Consider the following 13673-nt stretch of genomic DNA (forward strand, 5'->3'; position numbering starts at 1 on the left):
GGATGAAAGTGCTCTTCAATACCAGGTTTGTTATGATGGTCTTCCTGTCACAGCGAGATGCGATCAACTAAAACACAACTACAGGAATGAAAGTGCTCTTCAATACCAGGTTTGTTGTTTTACGAGTAATTCCTGCACTAAAGACTGAAACTCAATTTTCCCAGGGGTATCAGAAAGCAAAGTTCCCCCTTCTTACATCATACTGCAGTTCCATGTTTAGGCCTGTGAATGGTGACAGAAGAAGGTTTCATTTCAAGTTACTGTTTACAAAATGGTAATTTCTAAATTTTTAGACAACAGCTACATAGGAAGTTATGGCATGTATGGAGACAAGTGAATATTTAGCACACAGATGAAAAATGTCTTAATAAATTATATCAAATGTACAGTTTTGCAAAAAAAGACCTTTGACATACAAATTATTTAATACATAATTGAAATAGAAAAACTCAGAGTAAAAAAAAAATATGCTCTTACAAAAAAAAAGAGAAGGAATAAGAGTAATTAAATTACTACCAGACAAGAAAAAATAATTAAAAAGAAAACTGGCTGCTGCAGACACACACCAAATGCATTTTCTTAACTCCACCAAAAGCATTTATTCTGAAGGATTTACACCAGGCACACTCTTTTATTTGCTAATAAACTTTTAGTTTTATCATGTTCTGTACTTATGGAATTGACAACTCAACCAATATAGAAGTGACTCATTTAATAGCTTTAGAAATCTATAAATAAGGTGGCTTTAAAGTCAAGGGAAATTATTTAGAGAGTGATAGAACTTTTAGATAAATACAATGGATAACACAAGTAACTTTTTTCTTACTAGCATGTGGTGTGAGCTGGATATGCCAGCAGTGCACTTTTTTGCTAATTTATATGTTTCTAGATTAAATTTGTTTGTTTTATGGCTTTTTGGGTCTTTTGTTTGTGCTTTTATTTTGGCTTTCTTGTTTGTTTGTTTAGTTGCTGATGAATCTCCAAATTCCTGTAAATCTTTTTATCAGTGATAAAACAGTGACCAAGGACAGATTTATCCTAGAAATGGTCCTCTAGACTTTAGGCTGTTCCTTAAAACATTTCAGCAACTTTATATTTCTAAAGACAGGACACTGGAGAAGATTTCTAAGCAGTGTTATATCATTACTGATTTGCATAGATATAATTTTTATTTATTTATTTAATACTCCTTTAAAGAATATTCTAGAGCACTTTTTTCCTCAAATTTAATTTATCATTATATACTCAGTTACTAGAAAATACATCAGAAATATGTACTCATCCTCTCTGGTGCTACAGTTGGGGGATTTAGTCCCAAGGTTGAAAATTAGCAATTTGTTTACGCAAAGCTTCATATTTCTGCAGCATCATGTAATATTCTGAATTGGTAAAGCATAAAGAAACTGGAAATGAAAAGAATCCCATTTGTTTCACTGACATATTGAATTAAAACACTGATGGCATTAGATGCCTACAGCACTGATTAAATTTATTCTAGCCATGAAGCAACAGTTTATGATTTTCACATGAATAGCATACTTAAATGAAAAGAACATTAATACAATATGATATTAATATACAAATACTCACATTATTCACCTGCCACTGACGTTCGGAATTAAATCAGTAATGGGGTGTATAACTGATTAAATATCTACACAAGAGAATGCAACAGCCTATGATTTACAAAGGCAATGCCAGAGTGATCACATCATTACGTTGCCAAATGCTATCTATCACTTTTACTGAAGTTAACGAAGATAGATTGCATCCCACAGATGAGATGCAGCGTATAAATATTGCCATGCTGATCTTCAGCTGACTTTCTCGGGGAACAGACAAGCAACAAATCAATAGCTGAAGAAGTCAGAATAGGCTCCCTTATTAATGCAACCAGAAAATAAAAATACTAAAGGGCAAAGTTTAAATTATCCAAAAATAGTTGAGTTTGGTAATATATATACACACAAAGACACACTAGTTCTCCAGTTTCTAGATTTTTACCTCTTGTCTTCAGTTTTGAAACAATCTAGAAAGTTTATAGTCAAAACTTTTGCAGCTGCACCACTTCAATTACCTTGTTCCTTTAATTTCCTATTTCACCAAGTCCTTTTCTTTAACAATGATGTAAAGCAAGAACAACTGTCAACATCATCATTTTTTTTAACACTGAAAAGCCATCAAAGTAATAAAATTGAGCATAAACAGCACTTTGCTATCAGAACATTGGCCATGGCTTTAACGATCAGTATTCATTCTCTGGCTCAGTTTTGCAATTTCCTTTTCAGGATTCAGCCCATGGATGGTTCCAGCAGGCTGGTCACAGGAGGGGGCCGTGGTTTCTGTCACTGTGTTTGTGCAGGATTATGGTGACAGGGAACGGGTGGTCACTGTTTGATCTGGGCTGAAAGTGAAGCCTCACGAGCAACAAGGCACCTGAAGGAAAGTGTTTATTTTCACATCTCTCACTGACTGCACAATCAGAACTTCACATGACTCCCACCCTCGCTTTGCTCCTCAAGTAACAGAAAGCCTTTTGCTAAACACTAGTTCTAAGACAGAACTAAATTCATAATAAACTGCAATAACCAATTATAACATCATTCTATTTAGCGTGAGAATATAATTTAGTTTCAGAGCAGATGTAAAATCTGCTAAAATTATACCAAAAATGAGCAAATATCTGTATCATTTTTCTTTGTCTTGAAAAAATAAAGTCCTCCTATAAGCTATTGCACATAAAATATTTTTAAATGCAATAAGACAGCAGGAACAAAGGCTTTGGGTTCTTCAAGGTAACAATTAACTTAGTTTCAAGAAACTACAAACATCTCCATAGATGCAACCTTACTACTCAAACTTCCTGAGATAATATTGGAAAGAATGAACATTTGTTGGGAATGATATAAAGAAATATAAGACCATCCTAAAAGCAGAAAAATCCCTCACTCTTTTTGTTGTTTTTTGTTTTGTTGGGTTTTTTTGTGGAAAGTGTAATACTGATATCTCATATCTAGCAAAACATTTAGTGCCTGCCAAAACCATCAACAGCTTTTTGACAAAATGTATATCTACCTCCAATTACGTCTTTCCAGACAATGGATATAGCCCTTCCACAAATGTTCCCTGATTACTTACCAAGGAAAATCACAAGAGAGATGCAAACCTGCAATACTCTGTGCTTTGTTATCTGAGATATAACTTACCCCTTTAATAAATCTTGGGATTGTCTTAGGGTCAGCAGGAATAATGTAGCAAAGGACTACAAAAACTTAAGAAAAAGCAGGGAACTCAACCATTTAGGAAGCCAGTAGTATTTTGTATAACTGGAACCCTCCAAGGATGTTTCAACAAATCATTACTAGTTAGCAAGTGTTATGATATCATAACTTCAATGTAGTTAAAAGTATCCATATAAAAGAAGTTTTACAAGCAGAAAGGGATCTGGAATGGAAAGCTAACACATAAAGATGGAAGTGTTTTACTAGATTATTAAAAATATCAACAATTTTCGTGGAAGAAATGTTTTCCTAATTATAGGAGCTCACATTTTCTTTTTATGCATTACATGTGCACTATAAAAAAACCCCAAAACTCTTCACCCTTACGACCTTCAGAACAATATCACAACAACCCTAATAAGCTTTTTAATAAATGTGTATAATCATACACTTTTATTGTTGCTGTTGAAAAAGAGCTATTTGAGGCATTAATGACAGAATAGCCTAGTAAAGCCTCATGATCTAATAACATTAGCTAGATCACATTACCCTTTAGAAAAAAACCAATAAAATTAAAGGGATGTTCCTCTGCAGCTTTTCCCTGACAATTCGCCAAACACATTTTTACCTTTTGTGCAACTAACTCACATCTGCTGATGGAAAAAAATAGCAAATGTGTACATCAATATAAATTGAAGGGATATGTTTAAAGTTGAATAAGTCATAAACATTGTTAATTCTTCATGAACCATCTCAAGTGCAATATGCAGGAACACCTTTCCTCAGTAATGAGGCTGGGAATGCTCAGGACATACCAAACTACGAGACCAGTGTGAGTAAGCTCTCATCATGAATATTTTTCAGAGCTTCACACCAGGAACACCTAAACAAAGCATGAAAAGTGCAGGAATACATATTTCTAAAATTAAATTTTTTAAAGATTAATAAAAAAATTAGTAAATTTCATTTACCTATAAGAGCAACTCACAGATTTTACCCACTGATTTTTGTCTAGTGGAAGGTATCCCTGCCCTGGCAGTGTCTTGGAACAAGATGATCTTAAAGGTCCCTTCCAACCAAAACATCCTGTGATTGTCTGATTCTCTAATATGCAGCAACATACATTAAAAAAAATTACATTGACAAACAACTCACTCTGGTTTCCTCTAACAATGTTGGCATTGTAATAATAAGTATTGTGTTTTACTATTTAAATATCCTAGACTTAACAACAGCCTCTCACTTTCATTCCTTTAAAAAGTGAAAAATCACTGGACCTCTATTCCAACACACACAGTTATCATGAATCCCTTTAATTTATGAAATGAAAAATGGCAATATTCAAGTATTTATTTTTAACAGTTTAAAAAGTTCTTTTTTGGAGAAGAAAGCTCCAAAACTAAAGGGATCTCACACAATGTACAAAATGTAATGCTCTGTAAGAGAAATGGGAACATAAACGCCTTTTTGACAGTTAAATTGGACCCATTTAGTTGGGAAGAACAGTAGCACACATTGGAACATCTTTAAAAGATTCAGACTGTAAAAAGCCTTAAAATACATCACAGGATCTGACACTTTATGTTAACAGTGAAAAGATTTTTGTGTTCCTCGGGCATGAATGCCTCAGGTTCAAAACAGGAGCCTTTTTTTCACAAAACATTTCCTTTTTCTGCTGTGAAAGACACTACATTGGCAAAATGTCTCCGTGCCATTGTTTACAGAGGCAGGAGAAAAAACAGCTCACTGAGTGTATCTCATCTTAATACTTTTCCCCCTTTCTCATTTGATTTTTTTGTTTTTCCTTGCCTCCACCTTTTTTCTGTAATTTTTTAACTTTCTTGGTCTTCTGTCTACTGTTGTACCACTCTATAAACCTGTTGGAACACTGCACTGCTTTTCTAGATACAGTGAGACAGGCTTTGGCTAGTGAATATATTACTTCAAACTTCTCCCTATGATAATTAAATAAATAATACCACTAATGGACTAGAAACTGAAACTTTAACTTCTAAAAATGCTGCTTGGTATAAACATAAGCTTTGAAACAACTTAGATCAGCCAAAAGATCATTTGAGGAAAACCAGAGGCAAGAACAAGGTTCTTGTTTTTAAAACAAGAATAAGAAAGATTAACCTGATAGAGTTACTTAGGAAAAAAAACCCAAAAAAACCCAAAAAAACAAAAAACAAACAGAGAAATCACTGCTGATTGACTGAAGGAGTTTAGAGACATGAAAGAATCTCCTCAAAAAAAACCAACAAAAAAACCCTACATTGCACAAAAATAAAAGTGTTAGGGCATGGCACTGTGCATATCCTGGACTGGTTTGTTGTTGCTGTTGTCATTGTTTCTTCCTGCTGAAGACAGGACCCCACCAGGTACAAGAATCTTGGTGAGTTTGGAATCTGTTTTTAGTGAACCGGAACAAGTTAGATAAAGTTGTTTAGACGCTGTAAATCTACTTTCCCTGAGCCTAAAACGTGTTAGCTAATGGGTTGTTTATGAGTTGCAAATCTGTTCAGTGAGGTGAAAATTTGTCAGATAATGGCTTGTTTATGAATTCTAAATCAATATTCAGTGAGTCGGAACTATGTTAGATAATAGCTTGCGTATGGGTTGTAAATCTGTTTTCAGTGAACTGGAAACATGTTAGATAATGGGTTGTTTCTGGGTAGTAAATCTGTTCTCAGTGAGCTAAAAACATGCTAGATAATGGGTTGCTCGTGAGTTGTAAATCTGTTTTTAGTGAGCTGGAAACCTGTTTTACAAAGAGCTCTATGGGTCTTAAGTGTTTTTAGTGTGCAGAAAATTTCACGGATCTATTAGATTTGAGTGGCACATCTGATTCCAGGGAGGGAGAGATCCATCTGATAATAGATCCTTTATGAGGAGATTTACGTTCAGGAAATAAAAATCTGGGACACCAGTGTCTTGGATATATTATACCCTATTTTCTCTACTAAAGTCAATTACTGAGTAAAGGTTTGCACTATTTGTAGACTTCCACTTAATGAAGCAGGAAAAGAATGTAGAACTGATATAACCACACCGGGGATATAACCACACTAGGTATTTCCAATGTGGTTTTGAATCCCTTCCTAATAAAGGAAAACTTCCTACAGATGCATTCTAATAATTTTGGAGGAAAAATAGCAAAAATCGATATCAAATATGTAACTTTTCAATACTTAAATATTATTACTTAAATCTCTCAGCAGGATTCCACTTAATTTCTAGATCACATATTCTTAACATGGAAATAAAAAAAATTTTAGAATTTTTCATCTTCCAGTGAATGGAATTTCTGGTGTCAACCAATCTTACCACTGCTTTTCTCCTTATAGGTGGAGGTTGAACAAATACCTCCACTATATCTGTCTATATCATGAACTGTCTGCTGTTTGCAGTGAGAGAAAAGTCACGTGCAAACTGTGGGATGGAAGGCTACAAAAACAACAGCTGAAAAAGAATGACTCAACATAAACTGAAGAGTTTTAAAACACATGAAAGAGAGCAATAAACATATTATTGTACATTATATCCCTTCTCACTTACAAAGAAGCATTTCTACAGAAGCATTTCTACAAAATGCCATAGTTCACATGTACATCCCAAGCATGTACAGTGAAGGTTTTTACAAGGATAAAAAATTTCATCTGACATTCAATTATTCAGAGTGCTGACTCTGCTAATGAAAAATGAAATCTGGCATATTAAGCTACAAGTAGAAATACTTCCTTGCAATTTCTTAAAACTATAATTCCCAGCTGTGCTTTATGGAATGTCTTTAGCCCTTGTAGAGCAACCTATAATGAACTAATGAGGAATACTTTATTGTTCTTTTAAAAACCAATTTCTATCTGCATTAGTCCTTCACCAGTATTTATTTCTCCTCTTTGTCTGTTTCAAATGTTGAAAATTTCATTGGCCTTTCATATAATACTGTTAATCTCTTCTTATAAAACAAGAGTTGAAATTGTGCTTCCATGTCATCACTGCATGCTTCTGTCTCTTGTGCAGCTAAGCTCAACTCTGAATCCCTGGGTGCTTTTCTGGGAGTAGTGGGAACATCCTGACAACATTGCTTAGTTTATCTTCAACACATCTCAATACAAATGCCATAGATTCCTCTAAGATATCCACACGTAGGAAATCAATGGAAAAAATCCTCAACACCTTGTATCATATAAAATCACAGAATGGTTTGTCCACATCTAAAGGAACAAATGCTACATGGTACATAGGACATTTTAGAAAACAATTACTGAAATTGCAGCCTTCAAATAAACCAGACAGTATTAAAAAAGGAAAAGAGAACAAACAAATTACGTATCTGCATCTGATAAGTGACTACAGATGAATGTGGTTTGTTGCATATTTTAGAAAAAACTAAGTAGAGCACAAATGAAGGAGAGCAGTTTTTGCACTTAACACATATAGTCATACAGATATAGTCACACATATAGTCAATTAACACATACAGTCATACAGATTTATGCATGTTTAGCATTAAGGATGTATTCCTTATGTATTCACATTCAGAGTTTCCTCAAATTCAGATTTTCCCATGCCAAACCTGGTAACTTCCTACATATGCATCATATTACAGTTGTGTCAGACTTGACTGATAAACATTTTATGCCAGATATTGAGAATTTATTGAGACCTCAGATGTAAAATATGTATGATCCTGAAGACTTTGGTGAAGATGCTGGCAGAAATTTCTTGATAATAGTGCCAAGCTTCAAGTTCCAAAGGCTAGATACAGGTCATATTTAATGAAATTTCTCCTACTACTGTGGTGAATGAAGGCATAATAAACATTAGGAGTGAATAAGTACATTGTCAAGCAAGCTTTTATTAAAACAAAGCAGTTCTGTAGGTTGGAATTTGCCTCTGATTATCAATGAGCATAAATCCCTTTCTGGGGCTTTACTTCAAGAAGGCTGAATCAACTGAGCACACCAAGGTCTTAATATTTTATACTGAAAAATGGCTACAACAGAGAATTCACCTTCACTAACTAGAAAAATAAACAACCAAATAGTTTATTTCCAAGCAATTCATAGTAAGGTTTTGTTTCAACAGTAAACTTTATTGAGACCTCAGATGTAAAATATGTTTTGTATGATCCTGAAGACTTTGGTGAAGATGCTGGCAGAAATTTCTTGATAATAGTGCCAAGCTTCAAGTTCCAAAGGCTAGATACAGGTCATATTTAATGAAATTTCTCCTACTACTGTGGTGAATGAAGGCATAATAAACATTAGGAGTGAATAAGTACATTGTCAAGCAAGCTTTTATTAAAACAAAGCAGTTCTGTAGGTTGGAATTTGCCTCTGATTATCAATGAGCATAAATCCCTTTCTGGGGCTTTACTTCAAGAAGGCTGAATCAACTGAGCACACCAAGGTCTTAATATTTTATACTGAAAAATGGCTACAACAGAGAATTCACCTTCACTAACTAGAAAAATAAACAACCAAATAGTTTATTTCCAAGCAATTCATAGTAAGGTTTTGTTTCAACAGTAAAGCTCCTAAAATCACAGTAAAATAAATTAAGCATTGCCACCATCACTTCTGTTTTCCAGTAATACGCTTCACACCTCATAAGCCCATTTTAAAACAAATTATTTTGAGGTGGTTAATGTTTAAATGTATCTTACAGGGGTAAAATATAATAATTAATTATAGCAACATTTCATTGATTTTTTACTCTATAAAGCCAAGTGATCACCAACTTTTCACTCAAGTTTATTGAAATAAAACTGGAATTTTGGGAAATATGTTTGGGTGTTGTTTTTTTTTTACTTACTTTCAATTAGCACTTTTCTGCCAGTCCAGTTGTCTTTAATAACTTGGATGTTTCCATAGTGGGCATCACTGAAGAAGATGCGATTGGTGCCCCTTCCCTTCAGGCTGTAGTCGAAGGCCAGCGCTATCACATTTTTGAAGTACTCTGGGTTTTCGTAGGGCCTCACTGGAGAATTCAGGTTGGTCTCATCTGAAAGGTGGATGCTTTTTAATATTGTCCTTCCCGAGTAGAGCAGGTAGCCCTCGTGCCTGAGGCAGCTGACCCCATCCTCTGCCAGGTACCCGTGAGCGCAGGCACAAGTTCTCCGCGCGTTGCCGCGGTAAAGGCAGAGCTGGTGGCACCCACCGTTGTTCTTGGCACAGATGTTGGTACCTGGGAAAAAGCATAATAAATCCTGTCTGTCATAAATAAAAATATACTTAGTTAACTTAAACAGAAATTAAATTTTATGTCTTCTGGGAATTCTCCTCTTAAAAATTATTTAATATGTTCACAAGGAAAACAAAAGGCCAAAAGAGCAAATAATGCAACTTTAACCACACTGAAAGATAATTTTGAAGAATAAAATCAATAAGAATTGTATAATTAATGTCCTTTTCAATTCACAACAGCACATATTTTATGAATAGGAAAAGATAAAATGGGTTATTCCTCCAAAACCAGCTGAAGACTTAGAAAATGTTTCAAGTCCTTTGAGCTTTAATTATTTTTTTTTAAACATCTGTTACTGGCAAAAAGTCAAGTGTAGCTACAATCAGAATATAGTACTGCTTTAAGGTATTTTCTACCAAGTTAAATATGCATGTATTGACTGGTAAAAAAACTGTGAATCCAGTTCTCTGTATTTAATGAAGACATTTCCCAACATTTTGTTCTAATTTAATTCAAAACCTGACTTTAAAAACTTACTCACTGACAATTGCACACCATTAAGGAATCACTGTCAAATTAGTAACTACACTTGTTACAAGTTATATTTAAAATAACTGTAATCATCAATAATTGGGAGCTATTTGTCTTTTTGATTTTGGACTATCTATGAATTACAATTACAGCTAGTTGAGATAATTCAGTTTCTGTTTCTGACAGCCCTTTCCACCGAACAACTCAGTTTTTTTAGTATAGTAATTTTCCCATTTCTGAAAGTTTTCCACATAATGAAGGTGAATAAAACATTTTAATAGAATGTTTTGAGGTACAAAACTGTAATTGTTGGGAAGATGTAGTGTCTGAAAGTACTGTTGAATGAAATCTTTAACTGATACATTTCAAGCTGAAAATCCTTTTATAAAAAAAAATCATGGCAAATGAGAGGTAACTTGTTCTTTAAAGGAGAAATATTTAATTTTGTTCTCCTAGGAAAAATTCCATGAGCTAGTCCTCTGGAGTTATGTAAAACATGTGAAGATTCAGGTACAGACATTTTTCCATTCCATTTGCTTAAAAGATACTTTAAATGTTTTATTAGGCTAGAAAAGTTAATATCTGTTTGGAAGGATGAGAGGTCTAGAAGAAAAAAAAAATATATATGAAATAGATCCTCAAGCTTCTAAAATCTCTTGGAAAACTTCAATGCTTCCATGGTTCACGAGCTGTGAACATCTTTAAAAATGGCCAGTTCTGAAGCCAGGACAGCCAGGGCATGTCCTTGCACACTTGTAAAATTGCACTGAAGGATGGGAATCTTTGCAAGTCCCACTGCAGGACAGATTCATCAGAAAGGGTAAAAGAGGTGTTTGAAAAAAAACCAAACCATCAATCACAATCAGCACAGCTCATTAGGGTGTTGGGGTTTGTTGTTTGTTTGGTTTTGGTGTTTTTGTGTTTTTTTGTTTTTTTTTTTTTTTTTGCGGGTGGTTGTTTTAATAACAAAAGTCAGGAAACTATTTAATTACATTGTTTTTTTAAAAACACTTAACTACTTCTAGTTCAATAAACTTTAGAAAAAAAATTATATATCTATAAAATAGTGTGAGATAGAAAAACATTCCAAAAATATTTTTCACCTGTTTTTTCCCTTTTGTCCTTCTGGCTCACTGACATCCCCTCCCAATGACATTAACCATTTGTACCCTAGTAAAATTTGAAACATGTATTAAAAAATCATTCAGGTATGTTTTCCAAACTAACATCAGTAGATTTTTAGCCTGAGTAACCATTTCTCCCATTCCTTATGTGATCAAGTCTATAAATCCATCAATAAAAATTACACCTAAAGAAGCATTGTTTTATCCCATTGTTCTGTTTTCCTAGTTCTACAATATAAAGCCCTTCCAAACCAGCAGACATTAACAATTTCTAGCCTAGTTCAAAGAAATGGAATTTGGTGTGGATTTTTATCCACAAAATATGATGTTCTGAAATTGCATGCAGAAATCCATAGCAAAATTATTATGCATATATGTTTGCAAATTATTTTTCTAAAAAAAATTTAAAGTGTTGTTTTATTAATTCATAAATAAGTTTCCTTTCAAATTGCAGATTTATTTAACATATCACATATAATGCAGTTATTTGGAGAGATTTAAGTAGAAGACACAGAATCTTTGGGTATATAATGCTGTGATTAAAGCAAATTTTGAATGCTATAAATATGTTTGCATTAAAAATGTATAAATATATCTGTATAAAAAATTTATATATAATAGTGTTAACATTATTTTTTCCCTCTCTTTTGAGTATATTTCTTGAAAATTTTGTCTGGATTACCCAGTAGCAGGTTTTTCTGAGGAAATCATCACAATTTTTTCTCAGTAAAACAAGTTTTTCAAGGTCTTGTCAAAACCAGAATTTTAGAAGTAAAAAGACAGTTAAATAGCAAGATTTTTCTTAGTCAGGTAGTGGAAAATAAAGTTTAACCATCAGTACCATAAATCACAAAGAGTCTATAATAGCTTTTGTCTCTTGAGTTTGCTAAACTAATTGAATATAAAGGAAATCTGATTATTTACAAGGTCTTTTTCCATAGAAGGAGCAAAAAAAAAAAAAAAAAGAGAGACTCAAACCCAAGTATTGTCAGCAAATATATATTGAGACACATAGGATGGGAATTTTTAATAAGAAAAAAAACTGGGTTGCTTTCCAATAGAAATCTGAAACTCCTGAATTACTGCTCTGTGAAGCACAGGTCAAGGTCTCCCAATCCTAAGACTGTCTTTTAAGAAAAACAAAACAAAAACCATAAAACCTGGAATGACAGGAAGTGTTTTGGTTTTAGGCTTTCTTTTTGAAACACTCTGAAGGATTTTAGTAGGATTTGTACTATATGTTTAGTACATTAATTTTAGTTTAAAAAAAAATAATTCAAGAGAAAAAAGTAGTGATAAAATCATTGATTACTTAATTTTTGATATGCTTTAATATACAGAAAAAGTAGCAGGTGATATTAAAACAATCAATAGCATCCTTAAGAACAGCCAACCTTTCTCTCGTGCTCTATTAAAGATTTTCACTTCCTTCAGGTTTATTCCAAGGCCAGTCCTCATGGTCACAGCATCCGTGGCCTCATTCTTGTGGCCTCTTCTAATAGAGCCATTTGCATGTGCTCTGCCAAAAAAGTTGAAGATGTCTCATCAACAATCCTCAACTAATTCACACCAAACAAATGACTGAAGAGCAGAGTTCAGTTAACAGGAGGTGGAGAAGCCTGTTCTCATCTATGGCACTGAGGCACTTTTCATCTTTCAGAACTCCCTCTCCTTGGAGACTGCGCGGGATTCCGCGATCCCGCCTGCGACCTTGCTAAGGAACGGCTAATCCTACAAAGGTGAGGCACCTGGCACCGAAACAACTGTTTTGAGATTTTAAATACTTATGAAAAATAAATTACCTGTCAGACCAGTAGATGTAAGCTCCGAACACAGCAACTGAAAACATATCCACATTGCTCCCTGACAGCACAATCTCCCGACTCCCTCCACTCTCAAGGTCAATCCTTTCTATCTTGTCGGTACGAGCATCACACCAATACAATTTATTTTCCTAAAGATTAATTTCAAAGGAAACGTCAACAGGCTTGTCCAAGTATTTAATTAAGAGTTATTAAGATTACATCAAGGTAGAACACCAGCTGTCTTTAATGAAACATAACAAATACTGCACATTCTTAGGCATGCAGGAAGACAGAGGAACCAACCTCATAATCGATGGAAATCCCGTTAGGCCATGCAATCCCCAGGCTCACAAGGACAACCTTCTCAGAGCCATCCAAGTGTGCTCTGCCTATGCAAGGGCTCTGTCCCCACTCTGTCCAAAATAAATACCTAGAATGTTGTAGAAATCACCAATTAAAATTGCAAACAAAATGCGCTATTACCATTAAATGGATACCAAAAAAACCCCATACGGTGCTCATGTCTCTAAGTTGTCTTAAGAAGTTAAATGCATCAAAATACTTGCTTATTGGACACTTTGTTAATATATTGTTTTCAAATTATATATATGAAGAAATTCTTAAAATTGTATTTCATGAGTCCATATGCAATTCTATTCCTTAAAGAATTCAGCTTTGTGCTTGGAAAAAAAAAAAAGTGAGTTGAAAAAAGAAAAATAAATTCTGGAACAGAGGCTCTTGCACCTAATCACTAAAAAATGCTGGGATAATACAAGGGATATGTAATTTAAAAATGTTTT

General features: G+C 33.9%; 1 protein-coding gene across 4 annotated transcripts in view; it reads right to left on the minus strand.

The window, feature by feature from the left end:
- Positions 1–13673, minus strand: part of LRP1B (LDL receptor related protein 1B) — a 626536-nt gene that overhangs the window by 131418 nt on the left and 481445 nt on the right. For all 4 annotated transcript variants that reach the window (XM_039700520.1, XM_039700493.1, XM_039700511.1 and 1 more), the window contains 4 exons: positions 13177–13303; positions 12871–13022; positions 12463–12587; positions 9042–9413 (listed from right to left, as the gene is read on the minus strand). In XM_039700520.1, the coding sequence (XP_039556454.1) occupies positions 9042–9413; positions 12463–12587; positions 12871–13022; positions 13177–13303 (776 nt within the window). The remainder of the gene's footprint in view (positions 1–9041; positions 9414–12462; positions 12588–12870; positions 13023–13176; positions 13304–13673) is intronic.

The sequence above is a fragment of the Passer montanus genome, unplaced genomic scaffold (assembly GCF_014805655.1).
Source record: "Passer montanus isolate IOZ18808 unplaced genomic scaffold, ASM1480565v1 scaffold1, whole genome shotgun sequence".
NCBI classification, from domain to species: domain Eukaryota; kingdom Metazoa; phylum Chordata; class Aves; order Passeriformes; family Passeridae; genus Passer; species Passer montanus.